The sequence below is a fragment of the Phaethon aethereus genome (genome assembly GCF_964289735.1).
Source record: "Phaethon aethereus genome assembly, chromosome: Z".
NCBI classification, from domain to species: domain Eukaryota; kingdom Metazoa; phylum Chordata; class Aves; order Phaethontiformes; family Phaethontidae; genus Phaethon; species Phaethon aethereus.
This window is the reverse complement of record NC_138577.1, coordinates 43,702,503-43,727,635: the sequence shown is the minus strand read 5'-3', so window position 1 is coordinate 43,727,635 and position 25,133 is coordinate 43,702,503. Positions and strand designations below refer to the sequence as shown.

Sequence of the window (25,133 nt, the reverse complement as noted above, 5' to 3'; positions counted from 1 at the left end):
CCGTTTCTGACTCGTAATGCAGTTCAGTAATGGGGCACCAGTAGCCTGTGGGAACATCAGACTTTTGGGGTGTTTATCCCCTCTACTCCATTCCCTAGGTGGTACCTGCTCTTTCACAGGCGAGGAACGTGTAAATAAATAAGCTAACAAAACAAAGAGATAAGAAGGTCCGTGTCTTTTTCTGTAACATTCATATGTATCCACAGTTTGGAGTGGCTTCCCTGACCCTGCATGTTTATCATAAATCAGGCAATTGAAAAATATGCTGCGCTTTTTGGCTGTTTTGTCTTTCCATTTTCTGTGGAGTCATGTATTGTCCAGAAGACAGAAAGTCTGTCTCCTGACCTCCAAGATTTTGTGATGCTCTGTGGGTGTTCTAGCTCCATACAGAGGCTACAGAAGAGACAAAGCAGCATTGCTATTTCATGCCCTTTTGGTTGATAAAGGTTTTTCTCAGAGATCTGGCTAATATTTCATTCTTAAAACTCACACTGCTTTACAGAAAAAAGATGACTGATTTAGTTCCCCCCATAACTGGAGAGCTGAAATGGATGTTTACCATCAAGTGTTCTTTTTTCCTGGAATTTATTTGGCTAACTGCTATTGTTCCCATAGTTAACCACTGTGGTAATTCAGTAAAACATTCATTTGAGAAAATTAGTAAAATCCAGCTTAATTTAAATGTACAAAAATAGCTAAAGCAAGTACTTTGTAGAAGTGTAACATCAACTCACTGACAGAAAGGAAGTTTTGTGCGAGTCTTACCCACCATTAATGTAGTCCTGCAGCACAGGAGAGCAGAGTCTTGAAAGTGTGAAACTTGTTCTTAGTAATAGTGCTGAATTATTATAGAATCATAGACTCATTAAGGTTGGAAAGGACCTTTAAGATCATCAAGTTCAACCATCAACCTGACACTACCATGCCCACTTACAGGAACTTTTTGATCAATTGTTTCCCTCTTGAAGTAGATTATGTAGGATCAGGTATCTCCAAGTTCCTTTGGGAATCCCATCATTTTCCCATTACTGCCAAAAAAAAAAAAAAAAGGAAGAAACACCTTTCCTTAAGTTTTAAATCCATTGTTTCCTCACCCTGGCAACATCAGGATGTGAATGTCATGTGGCTTCACTTGGTATTCTCATGTGAGCCATGTAGGTTTTAAAAACACATGGCAATAGACGTTTTTCATATATAGTGTGTTTAGGTGGAATGAACATCCTATCTTCACCTTACTGGCTGGAAGTAACATAATGCTACTGTGTTTTGGTTAGAGGGAGTGATAAGAACATGTAATTCTGCCTCAGAATTACCTTCTTTCCTATTCTGGAGACATACTGTGCTAAAACAATTATCTTTAAAATTAAATAATACACTTAAATTGCACGTTATAGCAATTTAAATTAAATTTAAAACTTTCTTGGAGCAGAGAAGAACGCAAACTGAAAAACAACCAAAAGAAATACTACTTTTGATGTATTTTTGATGTACTTTTGATGGGGGAAGCTTCCTGGCTCTTGGAAAAAAACAATTTTTTATTTTACCTTCAAACCCTTTTAAGGACAATTTTTACATTAGGAAACTGGGGCTGAATTATTTGGCTACAGAAAGCTATGCTACGTCTGTGAAACTTGTTATTTGAAGGAAGATTTTCTTCAAATAATGACAGAGCGTTTTACTAAATTGAAGTGATAGTTTAGACAAAGTTTATTTTTTTTATTTGGGGATGTGTAAAGATGTGTGAGCAGATGTTCGTGTTTGGACATCTGGGTAACATGGTGTGGTATGCCATTTAACACTCCTGCGACTTGTGATGTAGACGCATCAGGTTTTGTACTGTGTCAGTAAACTCATTAGAAGTACTTACAGAAGAGTTGTTACCATTTGAAGGTAATAATTACTTTCCTCTACAGGACTGAATCTTAGTCTCAAATGTAATAATAATCTAGTGGTAATTGCTATTAACTGAACACTAATGTGATTACACTTTGACCATTGGAAATGATTGACCTGTGTGTTGTGACAATTTTATGTAACTGCACTTAGTGGTACTTAGAACCTTTGTGAAGTGTTTTGAGATCGTTAGGTTAAAATACTATGTTATATAATACAAAAATCTAAAAGTCAATATTTGGTTTTTAGAGATACAAATTGAGGAAATTTTGTATTGTATTAAATGTGGCGTTACCAATTCTTTTACCACAGTTTTCTTGTAAATTACTCTGCTTAGAATTACTACGAACAAAACTAGCATGAATGTCCAAAACATAGCCTTCTTCACAGAGAAAGAAATGGCGAAGACTAACAGCTGAAGTTGCCTAAGATCAGTGTAAGGCTGTTTCATTTTACTTCATCTGCCTGTGTCCTTTTGGTAGAGAGGGAATAGCTTATGGATTCTTCACTTCTCTTTTTCTCCATGATTTCTGTTTTCTCCTTTTTTGTAAACCTGCTTTGTTCTGTAAATGTTGATTGCCAGAAGTGTTTGCTGAAGAGTGTTTGTTTCAGTTGGTGGAAGTACTACAATACATACGGAGTTTTGAGAGGGAAGGGGTTAACAGTGATAAAAATGGTAATTCAGGTTGTTCCATGGAATTAGATATTCTATCGAAGTAACAGTGATGTTAATGTTTATGTTGCTTTTATTTGTTGGACAACAGCTTAACAGTGATAGCCAGGCAACCTAAAATTTGTATATGGAAAATAGAGTGACTACAGGGACACGGCCCAGTTGCATAGGGATGAGGTCAGGAGGTCCAAGGTGTGGCTGAAGCTGAACTTGGCAAGGGAAGCAAAGAACAATAAGAAGGACTTCTATAGGTATATCAGCCAGAAAAGGAAGGTCAAAGAAAGCATACTCCCTGATGAGCAAGACTGACAGACTGGTAACAACGGAAGAGGAGGCGGCTGAGGTACTCAGTGACTTCTTTGCCTGAGTCGTGACTGGCAGTGTCGCTTCCCACACCTCTCAAGCAGGACGGGGACTTGGGGAGAAAAGTCCATCCCACTGTAAGAGAAGATCAGGTTCGAGACCACCTGAGTAATCTGACCATACACAAGTCTGTGGGACTTGATGAGATGCATCCCAGGGTCCTGAGGAAATTGACTGATGGAGTTGCCAAGCCAGTCTCCGTGATATTTGAAAAGTCCTGGCAGTCAGGTGAAGTCCCTGGAGACTGGAAAAAGGGAAACATTGCACCCATTTTTAAAAAGGGTAGCAAGGAGGACCCTGGGAACTACCTGAGACCTGTCAGCCTCACCTCTGTTCCTGGAATGGAACAGATTCTCCTAGAAGCTACGCTAATGCACATGGAGAACAGGGAGGTGACTCAACACAGCCAGCATGTCTTCACCAAGGGCAAGTCCTGCCTGACCAACCTCGTGGCCTTCTATGATGGAGTGACCACATCAGTGGACAAGGGAAGAGCTACCGATGTCATCTGTCTGGATTTCTGTAAGGCCTTTGACACGGTCCCCCACAACATCCTTCTCTCTAAATTGAAGAGATACGGATTTGATAGGTGGACTGTTGTATATATGAGAAATTGTTTGGATGGTCACATCCAGAGGGTGGTGGTCAATGGCTCAATGTCCAGATGGAGGTCGGTGATGAGCAGTGCCCCTCAGGGGTTCATGTTGGGACCAGTACTCTTTAATATCTTCATCAGTGACATAGCGAGATCGAGTTTGCAGCAAGTTTGCAGATGACACCAAGTGGTGCGGTTGACACACCTGAGGGACAGGATGCCATCCAGAGGGACCTGGACAAGCTCAAGGAATGGGCCTGTGTGAACCTCATGAGGTTCAACAAGACCAAGGGCAGGGTCAGGGCAGCCCCGGGTACCAATACAGGCTGGAGAATGAAAGAATTGAGAGCAGCCCTGCTGAGAAGGACTTGGTGGTTGAAAAGCTGGACATGAGCCAGCAATGTGCGCTTGCAGCCCAGAAGGCCAACCGTATCCTGGGCTGCATCCAAAGAAACGTGGCCAGCAGGGCGAGGGAGGGGATTCTGCCCCTCTGCTCTGGTGAGACCCCACCTGGAGTACTGCATCCAGCTCTGGAGCCCTCAGCACAGGAAAGACAAGGACCTGTTGGAGCGGGTCCAGAGGAGGGCCACAAAAATGATCAGAGGCCTGGTATACCTTTCCTATGAGGACAGGCTGAGAGAGTTGGGGTGGTTCAGCCTGGAGCAGAGAAGGCTCCGGGGAGACCTTATTGCCATCTTCCAGTACTTAAAGGGGGCTTATGAGAAAAAATGGGAACAGACTTTTTAGCAGGGCCTGTAGCGACAGGACAAGGGGTAACGGTTTTAAACTAAAAGCAGGTAGATTTAGACTAGATGAAAGGAAGACATTTTGCACAATGAGGGTGGTGAGACAGTGACACAGGTTTCCCAGAGAGGTGGTAGATGTCCCATCCCTGGAAACATTCTAGGTCAGGTTGAATGGGGCTCTGAGCAACCTGATCTAGTTGAAGGTGTCACTGCTCATTGCAGGGGGGCTGGACAAGATGACCTTCAAAGGTCCCTTTCAACCCAAAAATTCTATGACTCTGTGAAAACAGGAAAGCTGAACAGTAAATAGAAAAATGATCACACCTCTTTGTTGCCCCGTACTATGATTTGACGTAGCAGAACGAGTCTGTGTTAGCTCTGGGCTCTTTAGATCTATTTACTTCTAAACGGTATCCACACTGTGCTGCTGTAATTGCACCATCCCATAGCCTTCCTTTCCCGTAATAAACATCACATATGTTCCATCTTATAGGAGAGCATCTCATGTTTCATGAAGACACTGTGCTTTTATATACTTAATTTTCTAAGTGAGCTAACTTTCTAACAGTTATTCACACTGGGTGGATTATTTAGCAGAGAGTAAGGCAACTTTTTATTGTTCTGCCAGACATCAGAAAAATCTTACTTTGTCACTGTTAAAAAATTAACCATTTGTTTATAAAAAGAGGATAGGAAACTTCAGGATAGACTAGTAGGGTACATGTAACAAAGTACACTTATGAAGATCTGGATTCTGTATTTAAACTGTATACCTAGCCTCCCTTGTCTTCTCTTTTGGCATGACTCTTTGTCACGTCTCTTAACACTTGCAAAAGAATCTGCTAGGGTGACAAGAAGTTGTTTCATCACGTTTCTCTTGCTGTATTATTAAAACAGATTTTTTTCAAGACGGAGTATAGCAATACTATGACCATTAAAATGTAGGTTTCAGAAGTATTTTCTGTTATCTATATAGAAATTTTGATGTAATCCTCAATAAAAGCTTGCTTGACTGTTCTGGTTGCAGTCCTGTAGTGGTGGCTTAGAGTTTGTCTTGCATGTCTGGTTCAGCTTAAATAAGACAGCAAGAAAATTCAGGGCTCTGATTGCAGTGTACAAATGAAGTTCTCATTTATTCAGCTACTTCCTAAGCTTTCTGTGAGCCCTAATAAAAACAAACAAACAAACAAACAAACCCCCCAGACCTGATATGTGTATGGAGCGTGTCCAGAGAAGGGCAATGAAGCTGATGAGGGGTCTGGAGCACAAGTCTTACGAGGAGTGGCTGAGGGAACTGGGGTTGTTTAGCCTGCAGAAGAGGAGGCTGAGGGGAGACCTCATGACTCTGCAACTACCTGAAAGGAGGATGTAGCAAGGTGGATGTTGGTCTCTTCTCCCAGTAACTAGTGATAGAACGAGAGGAAATGGCCTCATTTGTCTGCCAAATTCAGACTGGGTATTAGGAAAGATTTCTTTACTGAGAGAGTGACCAAGCATTGGAACAGGCTGCCCAGGGAGGTGGTGGAGTCACCATCACTGGAGGTGTTCAAAAAATGTGTGATGTGGCACTTTGGGACATGGTTTTTGGGGCATGGTGGTGTTGGGTTGATGGTTGGACTTGATGATCTTAAAGGTCTTTTCCAACCTTAATGATTCTATGTAGACATTCATTATTCCACTGTTTAGATACATAAAAGTATTACAGCTAGCATTTAAAGATGCATTTTGAATGGGTTAAGTTTGGAACTTAAGTCACAAAGTAACTTGTTTAAATCCTTAGCATTTCATTGTACTGCCCATAAGCCATGGTTTAGGGGCCATTATCCTAGCCTTTTTAGAGACAATGACCAGTAATGAAAAAGTTTTCTTCATACAAGGTCTTTTTTTAGATTCTGTTACGTGTCTGTGGAATTCTTTTTCAAAGAGCTTATGCTATTTTTTTCTCTTTCCAAAATTTAGAAAACGAAGCCGGAAAAAGTGACAAATTCTGGTTTAGGTAGTTTGATACTCTGTTAACCTTTGTCAGCAACTGAAGAATGATTAGCATTGAACCAAGCCTTGTTTCAGCAAGACATAGCACACTTTGTTAATTTAAATACAGTGCTTTAGCACACCATGAAACCTCCTCTTTGTTTATCCTAGCCCATCCTGTGCTGTAAAGTTGCTCAAGGGAAGCAATATCCTCTTTACAGTCCTCTTACAAACTGTTTATTGTGGGCTTCTATGTAAAAACACTTTCCTGCCTTGGACTGATTATCAGTCAGAGGTTGCTGCTTTCTGATATGTTAAGGAACACATACCCCAACTGTCTGCTTTTCAAGACTGTGAAATAGACTAGTACTACTCTCCTTGAATGTTACAGCTGCTTCAAATATCGTCAGGTTTGCAGGAGTCCCCAAAGCAGCGTATCTTGCTATACAGGCCTATACTACCTGTAAGGTATTGTATGAAACACACTTGCAGATTACAAGTCACTAGGGTCAGAATCTGTAAATAACTTAATGACTCCTGTTGAGCTGACAGAAATAATTTCTGCTTTAAGATGCATGATCAAAAATATCTCCCCCTGCCCCCTCCCCCCCAAAGAAAAAAGAAAAAAGAAAAGACAAATCCATAGTCATTATGATGTCTTTGTAATGACTTCCATTCAGCTCCTGGTCTGCTTGGATCTGAGCACATGCCATTGCTCTCAGTTTTGCAATCAATGTAAATTAGACTCTCCACACCTAATTAATATCACTCTACTTGATCCTTTAGTTACCGACAGGCAAGCACTATAGCCACAGGCATTTTCTGATTGGTTTGGGAAATCCTTTTACAAAACAGAAGATGTTCCCTCCCATGTAAGAGTTTTTTTTAAATGGGAACCTTAAAATCAACTAGTATGCAGAGACCATTGATACGAAGCAACCTTGCCTGCTGCGTCTCAAGCATATTGCTTACTCCTGTGGATTAAAGATCCCAGAGGAATTTCTTTTGAAATAGAGTGTGTATTTCTGCCTGGTCTCCCTCATATAAATTATTCTGGTAGGTTGGAATGCTAATTCGGGAAAATTGCAGACACTATATCAAAAGGAATGGGAAAATACGAACTTTTTTCCATGCTTCCTGCATTGATTGTAGCTACTGTTGTAAGGCTCCAAATGGGTGATAACACATACAGAGATAATACAGGACCAGATCCATTGGCTGGCCCAATTAGTCCCTTAGAAGCATGACAGCTTTCAAAAAATTATGAAGATGATAAGTAGAAAACTGACACAATGAAGCCTAGAGATTAAAAAAATACACTTAACTATTAATGGATTGTGGCCAAAAGGGTATGGCCAGAAAGATGAGCATAAAACTATAATGGTATTCAAGCTCAGAATTAGTTTTTAACACTGTCAATAGTTTTCTGAGGGGGATGAAAGAGGAGAAATGATAGCTATTTTGGTATCTCCTCAGGCTCAGATTTCCTGGTTTCAGAAGCTAATACTGTTCCCAAAAATCAGAGTTTTCTTATTCTGAGATCACTTTTTAAATACTTTTGGGAATTGGTGAAGAAGCTATTAAATTTAAGATTTATGTGATTTGATAAAAAGAATTGAATGAGTTTTTATAAGATTGCTAGCAAATAATGCAGAAGTTTTTACAAGTATTCTTATATTCCCAGGAGGCCATGGAAAATGTTGACTGCTAATGTCAAGTATTAGACTGAGAAGTCATCTACACCATCTAGGTTTTGTTTGTGGAACACTACAGCTGAACTAATTGTTACTTACTGACCAGTTTGAATTTGGTGGTATTTACAGAATCCTTCAGTTTTGTCTGTCATTCTGGTTTGTGTTTTTTTTTTTAATGCTTTCATAACAATTACTGAGGTCCCAAAAGAGAGAACTCTAAGAAGGTACAGTTTTCTCAGGGGCAACAGCTTGACTTTTTTCCTTTTGTCCCCCCAAAATAATGTCAATTCTAGGGTAAAGTGAAAGGATAAATAATGACTAAGAAGTACTCAATAACATTTATATTTGCATAAAATGCATTAATAATAAGTCCTTGGATCTGAGTCATGTTTGAGTGCTAAGAACAAAAGTTATGCTCCAAATTTGCTCTTACATTAGTGGAAGGAAACTAAATCCAGTAATTAGCAGTGGTGACACCACACATGATACATGATTGATTCTTCTTCTGCGTTAGATTTATGCTTCTCCATCTCACAGGGTTTCACTAGAATTACTTTTGACTTGTACCAGGGCAAATGAGAGAAAAATTAAGCCAATAGATGAGACCCTGTATTTTCATCTCTGTCTCCACCACCGGACGTCAGAAGCCAGCAAAAGATGTTGCCTGACAAAGGCTCTCAAAGAAGGAAAAACTGTTGTCTATGGGAAAGTATAGTACCTCTGGGAACAAGAAAGCATGGCTGAGGTTTAATAAAGATTTGAAATCTATGTGAAGGCACATTACCTTTTTAAGAAACACAGCACTGATGTGAAGAGCTGTGTATCAGTAGGGTACAAGCTGTCATGAGTCTGCTCAAGCAAGCCCAGGGAAGCAGAAGCAGTGTCCACTGAGGAGATGCTGTTTCTTTTTCATAAGTTGAATCAATTGTTTTGCTGGATTTAACTTCTTGGCATATGTCATAGTTTATTTGGTAAGTTATGTCTTGTAGTGTAAAGTCATATTAGTTGTATGGCAGAAAATACAGAACTGATAAGTAAAACAATGCCAGATCTTGGACAACTTTATAGTAGTCAGTCTGGATAGATAACTGAATAAAGTGGTTACCTTTTAAGATTCTCTCTTCTACCAATGTGGAATACTGGAGCACCTGTTAGAGAATGTTTACAGAACTGTTGGAGGAATACTTCAGTTATGACACATTTCAAATGAAAGCTTTTGAATAGTAAGTTAGTCGTTCAGCTCTGTCAGCATTTTGATATCAGTTGGCCGTAATTTTAGAGCTCAAGTACAACAAAAAAAATAGTATCTGCATATGTTCTTTTACCAGTTTGGCATAAGTTGCGGGAAAATATTCAAGGCACCATTCTTTCAAATGTACACAAGTGCAATAGAATACAGAATTGAGCTTGATAAAAAAAATTACCCAGTTTCACAAGAACATTGGCTTGTGTTTTAGTAGAGTACCATTTCTTGTTACTTGCTTTGAGAATGTAGGGACCCTCTGTGATTTGTCCAGACATTTTTGGGGATGTGTGGGTATCATCCATAAGAAAATAACCTTTGTTAGAACTTTGGAGATTTGGGTTCTGATAACAGAGAACATACATTGAACTTGGAAGATTTTATTTCCTCTTGAGTAAACAACAGGTGCCAGTATAATATTTTGTTAAGTAATGAGAAGTAGCCTTATTCTCCTGGGCTGTCTAAAAAGGGGAGTAGGGATTGTATGTGTGTAAACAGAGGACAAATTTATTAAAAAATAACAAGAACACTCCTTTCAGTATACCTAACTTTAAGTGGAAAGAAGTTTGTGTCCTCATCTCAAATGTAGACTAGATATGAGAGTTGAATCCCTCAGATTTTTGCTTGACCAAGTCTTCATCTGTTGTCGTGTGTGAGTGTGTGCACACGTGTGCATGCGTCTCTACACAGTTACATACATTCATGTGTTTGTTACTGAAATGTATACATAATACTTCCAGGACAAATCAGAAAACATTCTGCAATATTTCTTTGGTAGTTCTGACTCCATAGGATTTAACTAAATTTTAAGTATTTAGGAGGGTGATAGATTTATTAGGGATTATTTTTTATTAGCAACTCCCAATTTTAGACATTACTGTTTAAGAATCTCCATAATTTATAGTACAAATTGAAACTAGAGACAATTTCTAATAATTTTGCTTTTCTTTTTCAGTAGTAACTACTGTTACGTTTGTGGTAACATAAAGAACTTCTCTGAAAGGCAAATTGCCTCCTTTCCATTCTCTCAGGTACCATCAGAGTCTAAACCTGTCAGATTGGTTAACTGGTCATTATTTAAAAAGCATGTTTTACGTGCTTTAAGATTGTACCTGAAAAATTAAAAATGAAAGCTTTCTTTAAAATTAGCTTAATTAAATATAAAATTTAATGGGAATGCTTCATCCATGTCGTCTAGATAATACTGGATTGGAATAAGCATAGTCTTAAATAAGAGACCATATGTACGTTTATTAATTCACTTTCTGTCTTTATATCATATTTATTACTATTTGTCTTTGTTTGAACATACCGTATCATCACTCATTCATAATTTACTCAGTACTCTTACATATTCTTATTCGTTCACCATTTGCTTCAAGGTTTTCTCCAACAAATCAGTAGTACTGTTTCCCTCCTACACCATCACTAAGTTCATTCCCATGAGTACAGATTTTGGTAAAATAACCATCTTTGCATACTTTGGGGTTTTACTGTCTTTCCTATCTTTATGTTGTGCAAGTGTCCTGGGTTCAGTTGCTAATGAGTGGTTCAGTTAGTAGAATGAATGGTGGGTGTTCTGTTTAACAGTGTCTTTTATCATGAAAGGTAAATAATATGCTGATCCATGTTGAGATTATATACTTTCCATAAGAAATTGACATTTATTTCTGTTCTTCCTCAATGCTGGAATTCCCTATAATGGTTGTCTTCTTTTCCTGTCTTAACAACCTTCTTCATGTTGTTTGATTTTTCAAATTGTATATACATGTTGGTGATGTGACCAATATGAAAAATTATTCCTGTTAATCCTGTCCAGTGTATATGAGCTATCTGCAAACATAGAAAATGAAGTAAATTGCACTGTTTTGTTTGTTTTTAATTAGGCTCATGCACAGTTAGTTCGAGAAGTCGATGTAGAGAAGGTGTCAACTTTTGAGAACCCATATGTAGATGCAATAAGAAGCTTATGGAATGACCCTGGAATTCAGGAGTGTTACGATAGACGACGGGAGTATCAATTATCAGATTCAACTAAATAGTAAGTACACAGTGGCTACAAACAACTATATATCGTTTTCTCTTTCTAACAAAGTAATGTTCAGTTTTTATCTTCTTATACTGTAAGTCTGTATGCATGTTTGTATGCATATGCAGCACAAACATACCTGAATATACACTTAGTAAATTGAATTTGGAGGATACTTTAGGGAGCGGAGTACATCTCCTTTAGGTTTATATCTGTGTTTGTTTCACAGAATGACAGTTTGTGATCATTTGAATTATTAAAGTAAGATTCTGACTAGGGATAGTTAATCACTGGTGGTTTTATTTTCTTTTGTTAGAGCAGCTCAAGCCCTTACTCTGCTCCGACATACACTCACAAATGCAAACTGGACAAAAATACTTTCAGTATGACAGTAGTGAATACTGGGAAGTGCAATGAAGGTAGACCTCCATACAATTCGTAAAAACTATAATGCCCCAGAACTCCTGTTTTCCCAGGTTTTCCCCTTTTCCTCACAGATTGCTTTTGCAGTCCTGGTGGTGAGGTAGATAGTACTAAGCAAGTCTCTGTGTTTTCTTAACTGCCTTTCTTTTATAAAAAAAAAGCCTAAACTTTCAAGAACATGGCTGCCAGTAAGACAACAGGAAAAGCGCTTTAAATTAAACTCTGTTTGTTATAGATCAACAATAATAAAAAAGCATGTGTGACTAAACTATCTCTGAATTGTTATGCCTTTAGTTTCTTGGGGCAGGAATCTGATAAAATAACAGTGTGAAATTTAACATTGGAATCTGAGGGCAGCCTGAAGGTTGACTCCATGAAATCCAGTTACTCTTGAGTTATGTAGCATATAGACAAAATTTCTTATCTGTTGCCAAAGAAATGGATAATGGTAAGAGATGATGACTTTTTGGTGTTGACCATTAAAAATACAGTATAGTTAGTTATTAAAAGCTGTGGCAAAATCCTCCATGGTTCCCACATGAATTTTTGTATTAGTTATGAAAATTATTCTGATGATGTCATTACACTCCACATTTGTCAGGTGTACATGAATGAAAGCCTCTTATTGAGGAAAGCACAGAAGAACAGAAAGGTACCGTGAAGTTCCCATTAAGCTCATTGGAACAGGGTTATAGGCATGAGAGGTCTGGGATGACATTTATCTGCACAGCTGTCTGGGGATTCTTGCCTAGTACAAGACTTTATATGTGATTTAGTCAAGACAAACTTAATAGTATCTTGCTTATGCAATTTATGCAGCTGAAGAGCTACAGATACTTGACATAGGTCTCTAGATTTGCTCCGATGTTGTCACTGCACCATGTTCTTCTCCTGGTATATTTGCCCCATGCATAGGGTTCCTGTTGTCCAATGCAGTTTGTTGTCGTGTGGAGCTAGTTACCTCCCCAGTATACCACTTTTATATTTGTGTGTCCATAATTTGGAGCAGAGTGGTGGAAAACCAGTGCCATCTCTCATTTATTGTTTGGATTCTCACTGTCCCCAAAGATGCCATACTGTGTTTTGGGTTTTAGTGGTAAGAAAACAAATAGAATATTACATAAAGTGAAAAAATTCAGGATGCATAAATGGTGAAAATAAAATTTCAGAGCCAAGTTACTGACAACATACTTTCATATTGTTTCCATACTGAAATGAGCAGCAAACGTTAAGTAGCAGGTGAAGCAGAGCTTGTCTTATACTTTGAATTTCTTGTATTTGTAGGTCCTAACTTTATTTCCACAACAGATGTGATACTGTTTTTAAAGTTGAAATAAATGTAGGTATTTTGTGTGCTTGCCTTAAAAGATAAAAATAGAATTACTTGGTCTCCAAAGTAGGAAATAATCATCTGATGCTACTTCAGATCAGATTGTGCTGAATACCTTAGTTTTGACCTAGTTCTAATGAAATTGTTCACCATAGTGGATCTTTTGGGTAGTATTAAAAATGGTAGGGGATAATTCATTAAGTAGCTATAGAAGTAAATTGCTAGTACATTGCCTTGCACAAGGTAAATGTACTAGTTGATTGGTTATTTTTCAAGCTAAACATGTTTAGCAATTTAACATGAATTTTTGCAGATTTGGTGATTTTAACTGTAATCTATTACAATTCCTACTATGGATTTCTGCAAAATCTGTTTTAAATTAGAATTGCGAATCATTGTATATGAGTTTTTAGAAGAGCTTGTCATGTATTTATGCTTGCAAGTAGAGTTTTTTCAGATATGTAAGTCCAGTAAAAGCAATTAGCAGAAACCAAAGAAACATTGTTTCGAAAATATAATGTGTGTGTTTAGCCAAAAAGAATTTGCTAGCTTTAAGTCCCTGACACAAAGCAAGAAAACAGAATGCTTAAAACTTACTACTGGGATTCACAAGGCAGTAAGACAGAAGTAAGCACCCAGTGCCCATTGACTTGTTGAGTCCTAGTGATTTCTTCTGATCTGATGTATAAACCAAAATGGTTTTGTTGTCCACCAGATCTCTTATATGCTTAAAAATATTGACACATATGCTTACGTGTCAATATGTCACACATATTCTTCATTCATCCCTTGCATGAGCCTCTCATCTTCTCAGTAGCTTTCCCGTGTTTTTGTAGTCGTCGTATTTTCAGTCTGTTCCCTGTATTGCTGCTTTTTCACCCCTCAGTGTTATTACACATTGTCTTCCTCAATATCTTCCTCTGTATTTTCTGTTTCTTTTATTGTTTCTAAATTCTGATTCTGGTTTCTAATAGATACTGTATGTTTCTATACTTTAACTTTCTGTCATCTTTTGACATGCTTTTGTCATTGTTAGCTACACTTTTGATGTTTTTACACCCACTGCTAGTACCCTGGAAGAATGTATGAGATGTGTGTTTACCAGAAGAGGTGAGAGTAGATTCTAAGAAAGAAAATTTCCTGCATCAGGGGAGTTGATTTGAACCTCTTTGAGGCTCAGCAAATACATTCCATTCTCTTCCCTTGCCTTTGGTTGCTCCAAAGGTTGGGTGTTCTTGTTGTTTTTAAAACCGATTTCTAGACTTCTCTGTGGTAAAGTCAAGAGTACATAAGGTAAATAGAGATTATTCACTTCCTGTATACATGACAGGGCGACTTAGCCACCTACTTACCACTAAGCCACTTCCCTTTAAGATAGTCTTCACAGTGTGAGACAGATGTAAACCAACACCACACTGTGGATTGCGTTAAGTGATAGCTGCGTGAGATGAGGTCATTCTATATATACTGTACAGGGTGTCAAGACTTTAACCCAAATGCAAACAGGTTGTCAGTCAATGGTATGATTTTCAAAGCCTGGAGAAAGGAGATGCAACAGTCTTACTGTTGTCAGTAAGAGAGGCAGTTGCCATAAGTAACATTCCACAGTTACGTGACAACTTGCAGAATTTGGGTTGCAACTAGAATTTATGGAGATTTTGTGACCATTTTTCCCCAATATGCCACTAAGGTATTTCCGTTTGTGAAGAAAAAGTAGGAAGTGTTTAGTACTGGAAAGTGTCCCAGAGCCTTGCTGAAAAACTTCATCTTTCTCTGGCCCCATGAAATGGAAGTATTATGTCATGTGTACCTCCAGCCAAGGACTTTTTAGTTGCTACACAAGCACTGAAGATATCTGTTTAGTTCCCCTTCTATGGCTGTGTTTTATAACACTTCAAATAATTAAATATAATTTTCCTTCGAGTTCCTACCCTGCTGTGTTAGCGATGCCAGCGGGTATTTAATACCCCACTTTGTTATTTAATGCACTGCCTTTATTAGTCATACATGCCATGGCATTCTCATACATACATGAGAGTCCTTCAGGCTTTTATTTCTGCATTTTCTATCACCTTTAACAAGTTAATTCCTACAGTTACACAGCCATGCACATACCTATGATCATGTGAGTTTAGTTAGCTGGACAGTTAGTACAGAAATGCAGATTCCAGTATTTTACCATGTAATAAGAGCTCCAGGATGTGACTCAGGACTTCTTCAGAATATCACTGATTGTTAACAGGAAAGAAGGGCGTAAATCGTAATGATGTCTGCTCATTAAAGTTCATGTTTCACCTTTTGTGAAACCGTTGCCTGAATCGTAGTGCTCTGGTCATTAATAACTTTTGTGTGATAGTATTTGAGTTTGAAGTTTTTCGTTAACTTCAGCTGAACAATTAATTCCTTCATACCTGTGCATTAAAAGTAACATTTTGCTTCCATGTTCTAGTTCTGAAACAGGTGTGTTTCAGTGGAATTACTGGGTGCTAAATAGGATGTGTTTAGGGGAAGTTTTTGCTGCAGCAATTTACTCCATTTGCTGGTATTGCCTCTAGCAATTAGAACATTCATTCTTTTATTTCATGAAGCTGTAGGGAATTTTTAGGGCATCATGGGACTGTGTGAGCCTGTCAGAAGGACTAATATTGTCCTAAATTGAGACCTGCTATGCAGCTGGCACTGGTAGAGCAAATTACAAACAACTGTCTATCTGGTATCTGTGCAACAGTCATTTGTTGTGGGTGAGAAAACCATATACTCATGATTTTTATAAGATACATTAGTGCATCATTATTTAATAAACATGTTAATACTGTTTATTGATTCTTTCTTCCCTTCATTTATAGAAATGTACTTCAAGGTTCTAAAGCTGTATTTGGGGGCAATTTGTGTTGCAGAACAGTAGATTCTGCTTTTATGTATTCACAGTGTACACAGCCTTACTTGTATAAGCTTTGCAGTAAAACAGCAAATAAAATTAAAGTCTGAAGATTAAGGTCAAGTACTAGCAGCAGAACCATGCTTACCCTGTCTTACGCCGTAGATATAGTCCCCAAATATAAAAGGAAGGTCTGAAGAAAGATGGGCCATGAAATCTACTGCATCCTATAGAAAAACTGAAAATTATGCAACAGAACTAGGGAAGTTCAGAAAGGGAAGTGGGGTTATATAAAGCAGTATACAGTATGTATTTCTTTCAGGATCCTTTTTTTCATGCAGCACTGAACATGTTTTTAGTATCTGTACAATTTTTAAGCCACATTTCCTATTAAGAAAAGTTTGCACAAACATTTTTTTATTTCATGACTTGCTTTTTTTAGTCTTTGCTAAGGCTGGCTTTTAGCCATGTAGGAAACGGAGGGAGACAGCTTGGTAGGATTTGGGTGGGATAAGGATAAAAAGAACACAGTGCAGACTTTTTCCTGCTTCACTGCAAACCTCTTAGGTTTACTGTGTTTACTTCAGATTAAGATTAGATAGTTCTGGAAACTGGTAAGCGTGCCTCAACTTTTCACCACAGGTGCAGAGGCTCAGAAATGCAAACCTCTACAGAAATTCTGAAAACCTAGCCAGTACTTGTTTACACTTAGCTTTTTTCATGGCTCGTGTTTGTACACTGAAAATTTATTCCATTTACTGTGCTGCTGCCTGTTAGCGAACAGGACGCTTGTGGCAGTTACTCTGGCAGCTCTGTGAGGTAGGAAAAATCCTGCTAGAGCAACTTTAACATTTAGTATATGTGAAGTTGAGAGACAAGAAAGTTGTATGTGTTCTCAAAAATGCAGAAAAAGGCTTTTCCCTTTAAAAGCTTGTTTTCCAGCACATGATCAAAATTACTGCTAGTTTGGGGTAGTCACATCAGCCAGTTCAGAGTTTTGCAGAACAAAGACACAAAAACTCCAACCCCTAAAAGCCACACCAAACCCCAGCCACAGCAAGGAGGGTTAGCTGCACCCAAACAAGGATAGACAGTCTCCAAAGTTCAGTCAAATCTTACTAAATAGTTTGCCTAATCAGCCTTAGTCAAAGACTTTGGTTAGGGTTTTATTTTCACTTGTACTGCCACCATATGTGTATGAGAGAGAGCATTTTGTAGAGGGTCATACCTATGAACTATCCTAACTTCGAGAAAAGTACTTTTTTTTTTTTCTTTTTTTTTTTTTTTGCATTAAACCTGTGCTTGAGGGTTGAAAAGATGTAAATGTTCATGGTTACTATCATACTTAGAAAAAGTCAGCCATGTGGTCATGTGGTTAAACACAGTGAAAGCATTTGCATATGAAATGTTGCTGGTAAGCCTTGCTTTTATAGCTGTGGTTACACTGAAATCACCCAACAAATTTTCTGTTAAACAACAAAGGTTGTAGAGTGTCTTGGGGTTTGTCCCTTCCCTCTTCCCCTGTACTCTTATTCTCCCCATATAAAGAAACGGGCACGTTGTTTGCTGGCTGGATGCTAACAGCACATCTTTACTCATTTTAGACTGACCCTTTTATCAGTGTCAGTAATTACCTCTATTTCAGCATGTTTGGTCTTGTTTTAGAGATTTCTGAGTGTGTGTCTGGTTTGGTGCCAGGCAGATCCCTTCTCCTCAGCGGTGCATTTCAGAGGCACTCTGCTCCCCAGAGATTTCTCCTGTGCGCACAAGTTCTCTCAGGCAGACTCCTTCTAAGCACAGGGTTTATTAGTGTGCTAATGAATATTAATTCAGCATCTTTCTACATCCGTTTTGCCTGCCGAGTTTGGGAAGAGTTATTAGGCAGTACTGATTAATAGAGCAATCTCATTTTTAACCTCTAAAAGGGAAATGAGTGTTAGAGATGGATGAAGGCTGTAGCTTTTGTACTTTTGTCTGTCCATGCCTTAATGCCTTCTTATGATTAATTAAGCTATACGCTAAACTTAGTTTAAAGTTACAGAAATCCATCTTACCAAATTATTCCTGCGAAAATGCTACTTTATCACCTGATTACCTGCAACAAAAATCTGACCTCAAAGATGCTGGAAAATAGTAGCTCATGGCTGGAGGAGGGTGTTTGTTTGAATTGCTTGCCCCATGTTTCTTCATGTTGAAGGTGCTTCAAGACCTCATTCACTGAAAGTAAATGCAAATAAGTTTTGGTGGTCTGTCTTCATCAGGTGATGTAGCTCTGGGAAATGAATTAAGGCTGAATGTTGAGCTACCTCTTCGTTGCGGTGCGGGTTATATTTGGCTTATTGAAGAAGGTTGTTGGTTAAAACAACTCTGATCTGTTTATTAAGGTTAGGGGTCTTACTTTGCCTGATTTCTGTATGGGAAAGGCATATAGGAAAGTACAGAGCCTCCTCTGATGCCAAACTCCCATGATCCCACTTCTGCTGTTTATTTTGAAGTGTCGACAAAGAGTACCTTTGAAACGTGCTCTCTTGCAAGGGCATCGTTAGCACCTCCATAGGCTGGCAGTTTCCCTGAAGCTGGCTGCAGGCTGGAACCTTTTCATGGGTGATGTAAAGTGCATTAAAAAAAAGTACTTCTCTCTCAGCGCTGACTGGGAAACAAAAGGCTTCCTCTGCCTCTGGTCAGTGTGCAGGTCACAAGCGTGCTGCGAGACGGTGGCAGTTTCTCCTGACGTCAAGGAAGGGCCGCTGCCAGCAGCTCATTACACACACATCGCCTGGGTAATGCACCTTCTGCCTGTTGCTGTAGCAACCCCTGGAAGATTACCTCAGCAGCCACTGAAATTCATTTTTACAAAACTAATTACACGTACAATTGACTTTTTAAACTTGGTCTGTACTATAAATTTACTCAGGCCTGTGTGGTTTGGCTTTTTTTTTTTAAGTAATTTTATGCAATTTTCCCTTTTTTTGTCCTTTTGTATAATACCTATCTGAGTAGGTACGGTTTGGGTGAGAGGCCATATAGCTACAGCGTGTCTCATCAAAGGAAGACATTTCTTAGCAGGTGGGAAAAATAAACTCAGAATGCCATACAGTTGAGACCTAAATGGCTTGCACAGTTGCTGCTACCTGTACAACTGAACTCCCCATGGTAACGCTGGTGGTTAGCCACTTTTGGACTAGACCTCAGGACAACACTCGTTTTGTGGAAATGTATGTTTATGACAAGTCCAGTGGTTTGTTTGCAAGAGTGCATGTGTAGCCATTTCAAGTATACGTTGAAGAGTTAGCTGCATTGCAAAGGCTGATGGCAGTATTTTGTGCATGCATTTTGAGTTACACACTTATGCTAAAATACTCCATGCATATCTTTTAAGTGCTTAAATTTTTTGTATGTGCTTAGGACTTGTTTGCCCAGGTGAGCGATATATTTGTCAGTACTTTGTTCAGGGCTGCATTAGAGAAGTGCTTTAAAGCCATGGTGAATAATAAGCAGATATACAAAAGAGTCAGTAAAAATCTTCATTTTCTTTCATTCCTCACCCATGTGAATTCAGAGGCTCGAAACATTTCACGTAGCCCTGGCTTCTTAAGTCCTCTTCTGGTTGCAGATAAGCCAGTGGAGGAAGTAACTCCACCCTGCTTTCCTGCTGGAGCTTATGGACTTCCTACACCCCAGGCTGTATCTATCAAATAAACTAGCTTAATTTGAACAATTTCAATAGTGTTTCTTCACTATTCCTAATAATTTTCACAGAAATGTTACCAGGCTGTTGCACAAGCAAAAGAGCTGGCAGCTGGGGATGGGCAGAGGTGCAGCTACAGTAGGGCTTGAGCCAGCACATTTGAAGGTGTAGAAGAATTGGCTAGCATGTTTTGATGTTTTTATTTAAAGTTGCTGCTTGGAAAATTAACTGAAAAGTAAATAAATTGTTAGTTTAATAAGCTGTAGGATGCTTAAAGTCTGTGCTTAAGTTCTGCGTTCCCCTGGTGATCAGAGAATTTCTTTAAACCCCAGCTTTCGTGTGGGGGAAAAAAAAAAAGTTATGTTTCCAACTCTTTTGGTATGAGGAAGATTTGAATATATAAGTCTGTATTGTGGCAGTGAATTAAACTATGATAAAACAAATAAATGAAATTTAAAATTTTCAATGATGCAGGAACAGCCATAGTAGTAATATGTGGAAATTGTGTGTGCTGGTAGTATGTCTTTAAATATTTGTGGTATTCCGGTTGTCTTTTCTTTTTACTTAAACAGTCACCTGTGTTCATTTACAGAGGGATACCCTCTCAGCACTTTGAAATAGTGAGTCAACCCAACAAATTAGTTACTCAGAAAAATCCCCTCCTAATACAGTCCAAAAATTATTCTTGTGCTTCAAGAAGATAAAATGTCTTGGTTTTTGTCTATGTAGTACTATGGCCATAGAAGTATAGTGTTATGCATTTAATACAAAAGTCACGATAATGATTGTTGATTGCTCCCACTGGCGCTTTAGGAAGATTGCACCTGACTGATGAGAGACAATTTGTTTCTGCAATATATGAAAAACCTTCAGATGTGATTTAAAGCAGTGGGTACAATGGAAGAGAAAGTCCCTGATGTCAATCCCAATGATACATGTTTTTACCCAAAGCTAATTTTTTTTTTTTAATTAATTAAGTTACTTTGGCTTAGAGGTTACATGAATTTTAAGAGAGACTTAAGGAGTTTTTAGTGATTTTAGAGTATCTCAGAGAGAACTTTGTGTTGGTGCTGGAGGGAAGGCTTTCAGTCTGATTTCCAGAAACATATTTAATCCCCATGAAGTTGATAGCAGAATGTGAAATTACGTATCTTCATATGGTAACAGGTAGTGTAACTGATCTGCAGAACTGTTAAAGTCAGTAGAAGAAAACACCTGCTCCTTTGCTTCACAGCAACAATGCACAAACTTCATTAAAATCTGAATTCCAGCACAAGTGATTCTTCAGCAGAAATGCCTTTCTTAAAAAAATAAACAAATAAAAAACAACAAATGAAAACTTAACAGAATTTTTTTTTTCTACTTGAAAAGAATTTAATTGACTTTGCTGTATGCTTACAGCATGAAACTAGCAATAATAAAAAGATGAAAAAGTAAGATTGTGCAACAAAGAACTGGGACATTTTCATATAAATAAAATAGTATGTTTGCTTATTAAGTTTTAGGTTAGAAGGAAAAATGGTAGGTGATAAATGTCATTATTGGTAAACAAAAAATGAAGGATATATTCTAAATTGCTTTTGTTGGACTGTAGATTCTGGTTATGATTTTTCAGTATCAGAGATTTTCTTTTAAAAGGGTTTTGTGCATGCTATCTGATTTTTTTTCTGTGAGATGCTCTTACTGGTTTTGACACTGCTTCCTTGATTCTGTGTTGAATGTATAATCTAGGACACTTAGAGACTCCAACTACCTTTGATCTGGTAAGTGAAGAAATCTAGGGAAAGAAATGGGAGTCCATAAGGATGGATAAGGACTGTTCTGTGGACTGTATAGGCTCTGTGAGGTGCTACAGGTGAAATGAGCGAGAAGGTTGCTGTTCAGTGATCAAATGAGTGTATCTTGAGCAGAACTGAATGAGGATGGGGAAAAGATACGTATTTTTTAAGGATATGGAACTAAATGTTTCTGGAACTAAATGACTTCAGTGATTTGTGTTAGGGAAAAAAAAACCACCTCATCTGCCCTTTTAATGTTTTCCAGTAACTCACTTTAGCATGTAATGACCCACAATGCTTCTTTGTACACTTCCAAAATACATTCACAAAACAAAACCAAAACCAATTTTTTGTGGTGTGGGAGGGAAAAAGAAGCTAGTTCAGGGTCTCTTGTCAGTTTCTTATTGTGGTGGTTATGGATTTCTTTCACTTACACTTCTGCTTCCCCAACAAATTGATGTTGTTCTTGTCCACTCTTTTTCTGTAAAACAACTGAGGGCAGATGAAGTCCTCAGACTTTCAAGGCTTTTTCTTATTGGCAGGAACTAATCAGGCTTCTCATAAAATATTTTCGGAGTAGTAGCTTCTGACTTACCTGAGAAATATGATTCAATACATCTTTCTAACTATGTGTAACTTTCTCACATTGAATGTTTACTATCAGATTAATCTTTCGTGAATAAAATCTTAGTGAGGGAGATTTAATAGTGTTCTTGGCTCTGTTCTAGAGCTAACAAATTAATTCTTCCGTATTTTTGCTGTAAGGTAGAAATCAAACTGCTTTATTTCTGTCATTGTTCAGGATAACTTGCTCTCACTATCTTGTTAACAAGTTATTCAGAGCATCTAGAAGAAACCTAATAGTTTCTTCTGTGGGTTTATTTAAAAAGAGCACCTTCACTAATAACTACAAGGAAAAGAACATGTTCAGAGCTTAGTGATACTTCGTCATCATTCAATAAATTACAAGACCATTGCTCTCCTCCCCTAGAATGAATGAGGGCATCTATAGTTTAATTTATCTCCTCAGTGGCTAACTCTGTCATTCTTGTGCTGGGAAGTAACCAAATGCCCAAGAACTTAATTCCTGCAGCAATCTTTCTCCCAGACTTCTACCATGGGGAGAGCCCAAGCTGCCTGGTGCACTGATTTCATGAGATGTCCAGCTCCTGAACCCGAACAGTCTATCATACACACATTGGTACACTTCTTTTTTCGAAGCATGTCTTTTATGATAATTTAAGTAAAACTTTGAGTACACTGGTGCTTTATGGTTGGACCCACCATTAAGAAAGAGCAGAATAGTTTTGTGTTGTGGTCAATGAACCTTTACAAGCAATTGTAGAGCAATTTTGGATTACTTGCTGACTGACTGGGGTGCATTTCATGTGCTGCAGGCTTAAGTTAATTGGAAGTTTCTGTGTGAATGCAGGAATTTCAGGTGTCAGAGATACCACTAAATAATCAGTGCTGCCTTCCAATAACAAGATGCAGAGAATTTTTTAATTTGTCAGTGGGTGGGTTTTTTCCTTTTTAAATTTTCATTCCTAAATTCCCAAACAGTACCATTTATCCTCTTATCATTTTATAACTGATAATGATCTGTTCTATAGCAGTTCAGCATTCCTTGGGAGATTATGTTTGTCTATCCATGTAGCTGTGTAGACACTGCAGAATGAATATTAAGAAATAGGTTACATATTCAAATACAGCTGTGCAATTTTATATTCCTCACACGTTTCATAGTATTATTTGTCTCTAAATTGCCTAGAATTATGTAATTGAAAACTTTGAATCTTTGGTGACTTTGCAAGTGAAAACCAAGCAAACCTGCATTAAAGAAACCAGAATAATTATGCTCCCCTTCTGTAGAATGTATTTGAAGCTATGAAAGTGTAGAGGAAGGGATGATGGAGCACATTTTTATACTTTATCCCCTCTTTTATGCCAATAATGCTCTCTTTTCTGTTGTACTTTTCTACCCCACAGCCCATATCCATTCCCAAGTCTTCCTTTATCTTTTCCTCAGTGGGATGATGGTGTTACTGTCTTGCATTCCTGTTGTTTCTCCCTGTCTATAGCTATCTTAATGACTTGGACCGCATAGCAGATTCCACCTATCTGCCAACTCAGCAAGATGTGCTCAGAGTTCGAGTCCCAACAACGGGGATCATTGAATATCCATTCGACTTACAAAGTGTCATTTTCAGGTAGAAATAAAGTTTTAACACCCACTTGCTTTGTCATTTCCTTTTACATTAGTAATACCATGTATAGAGTATTGGCTAAAAGTGCATAAAAAGCAACTATTCTATGTTTTTAAAATTTGAGCTTGGTCATTATATTTTCATGTAATTGTCCACATATAATAAGGAGCTGCTGTTAAAAGATGTCAGAAGGATGAAAGGCAACTAGGTTTGTCTTTTTCTGAAGGTGGTTATTACTGATAGAAAACTTGCAATTCATCTTTTCAATAATACATATCATAGTTTCATTATGACTAATAATCTGAAAATACAATTATGTGTCCTCGTAATTCATGTAAATTATATAATACAAAGTTAACACTCATGTAGTTGTTTTTTAGAGGGGAATTACTCTGCTTTAGAGAGTAATCACCCTACTTGAATGCAAGTACAGTTGTTTACATACTGTGTTCTATTTGTCCTCTTAGAATGGGGCAAGCTTTAACAAGTTGGGTATTTTCACTCTGGTAATATGGGGGGGAAAAGGCAGACCACCAAGTCTATTCTGTTCACATGTGTTTCTGATGAATACACAGGGCATACACAGCCAAATCATGGCTCGTGAGGCCTTTGTATCTCAGAAATCTGAGGGCTTTGAGTCCCACAATAAATTAAATACAGAAAACACATCATACTTAAAAGCAAATATGATTACCTGTCTACTTACAACAGATTCCATTAAATATCAATGGAAAAAATCATTAAGAAAAACAAACCAAACTATGTTTTCAACTAAATTCTTGGATTTTGTTATTGTATGTGTGTCCTTGTGTGTTTATCTGTTAAGGTATTCATGGAGTTGATGTGGATGTTAATTTTGCAGAATGGTGGATGTAGGAGGCCAACGATCAGAAAGAAGAAAATGGATACATTGCTTTGAAAACGTCACATCTATCATGTTCCTAGTAGCTCTTAGTGAATATGATCAAGTGCTTGTGGAGTCAGACAATGAGGTAAGCAAGCATCAGCAAAAAGCACCCGTTTAAAAAAAAAATAACTTCACTTGTGCATTCCCAGATGTTTTCCAAATGTGTCTGCCAGCAGTCGTACACGACTGTACCCAATGGAGTGAGTAGCACTACAGGGATCAAGAAAGGAGGTGGGGATCAGTCTTCAAATATGGCAAAGCTGATCCCATCCCATGGAGGATTCAAAGAAGCCTATCTGTGTTGTGTTGAAGGGGCATACAGTTGAATATAGAGAAATGTTCTTAGTGTAGCTATTTGTGCAGTTAGTGTTACGTAGCAGAGCCACAAAAATAGGTGGTGGAAATGAAGACAAAGTTTATAGATTCTTTGCTAGAACAGACCCTAAAGTCATAAACTTCATTCCATTGACTTAAAGCATAGAATGTATATTGTACTTTCATTTCAAAAAATAACAGAAGTAAGAAAGTGGATGAACTGAGGAGGCAAAGCACACTAGTATCCAGTATTTTGAATGCAGTTTTACGCAGTAGGGAGATTATTTAATGTTTAGATTTTTTTCTTTCCTAAGGACTATTTTAAGTTGCTCATCAAACTCTTTATGAGTTCTGCACCAGCACTGTCCTCTGCCAAGTTTTTTAACAAACACTTAAAAAT

General features: G+C 38.0%; 1 protein-coding gene across 1 annotated transcript in view; it reads left to right on the top strand.

Moving 5' to 3' along the window:
* Positions 1-25,133, top strand: part of LOC309415893 (guanine nucleotide-binding protein G(q) subunit alpha-like) — a gene marked incomplete at both ends in the record, with an annotated part of 134,335 nt that overhangs the window by 88,682 nt on the left and 20,520 nt on the right. The window contains 3 exons of the mRNA XM_082013571.1: positions 11,065-11,219; positions 23,386-23,514; positions 24,374-24,503. Of these exons, the coding sequence (XP_081869697.1) occupies positions 11,065-11,219; positions 23,386-23,514; positions 24,374-24,503 (414 nt within the window). The remainder of the gene's footprint in view (positions 1-11,064; positions 11,220-23,385; positions 23,515-24,373; positions 24,504-25,133) is intronic.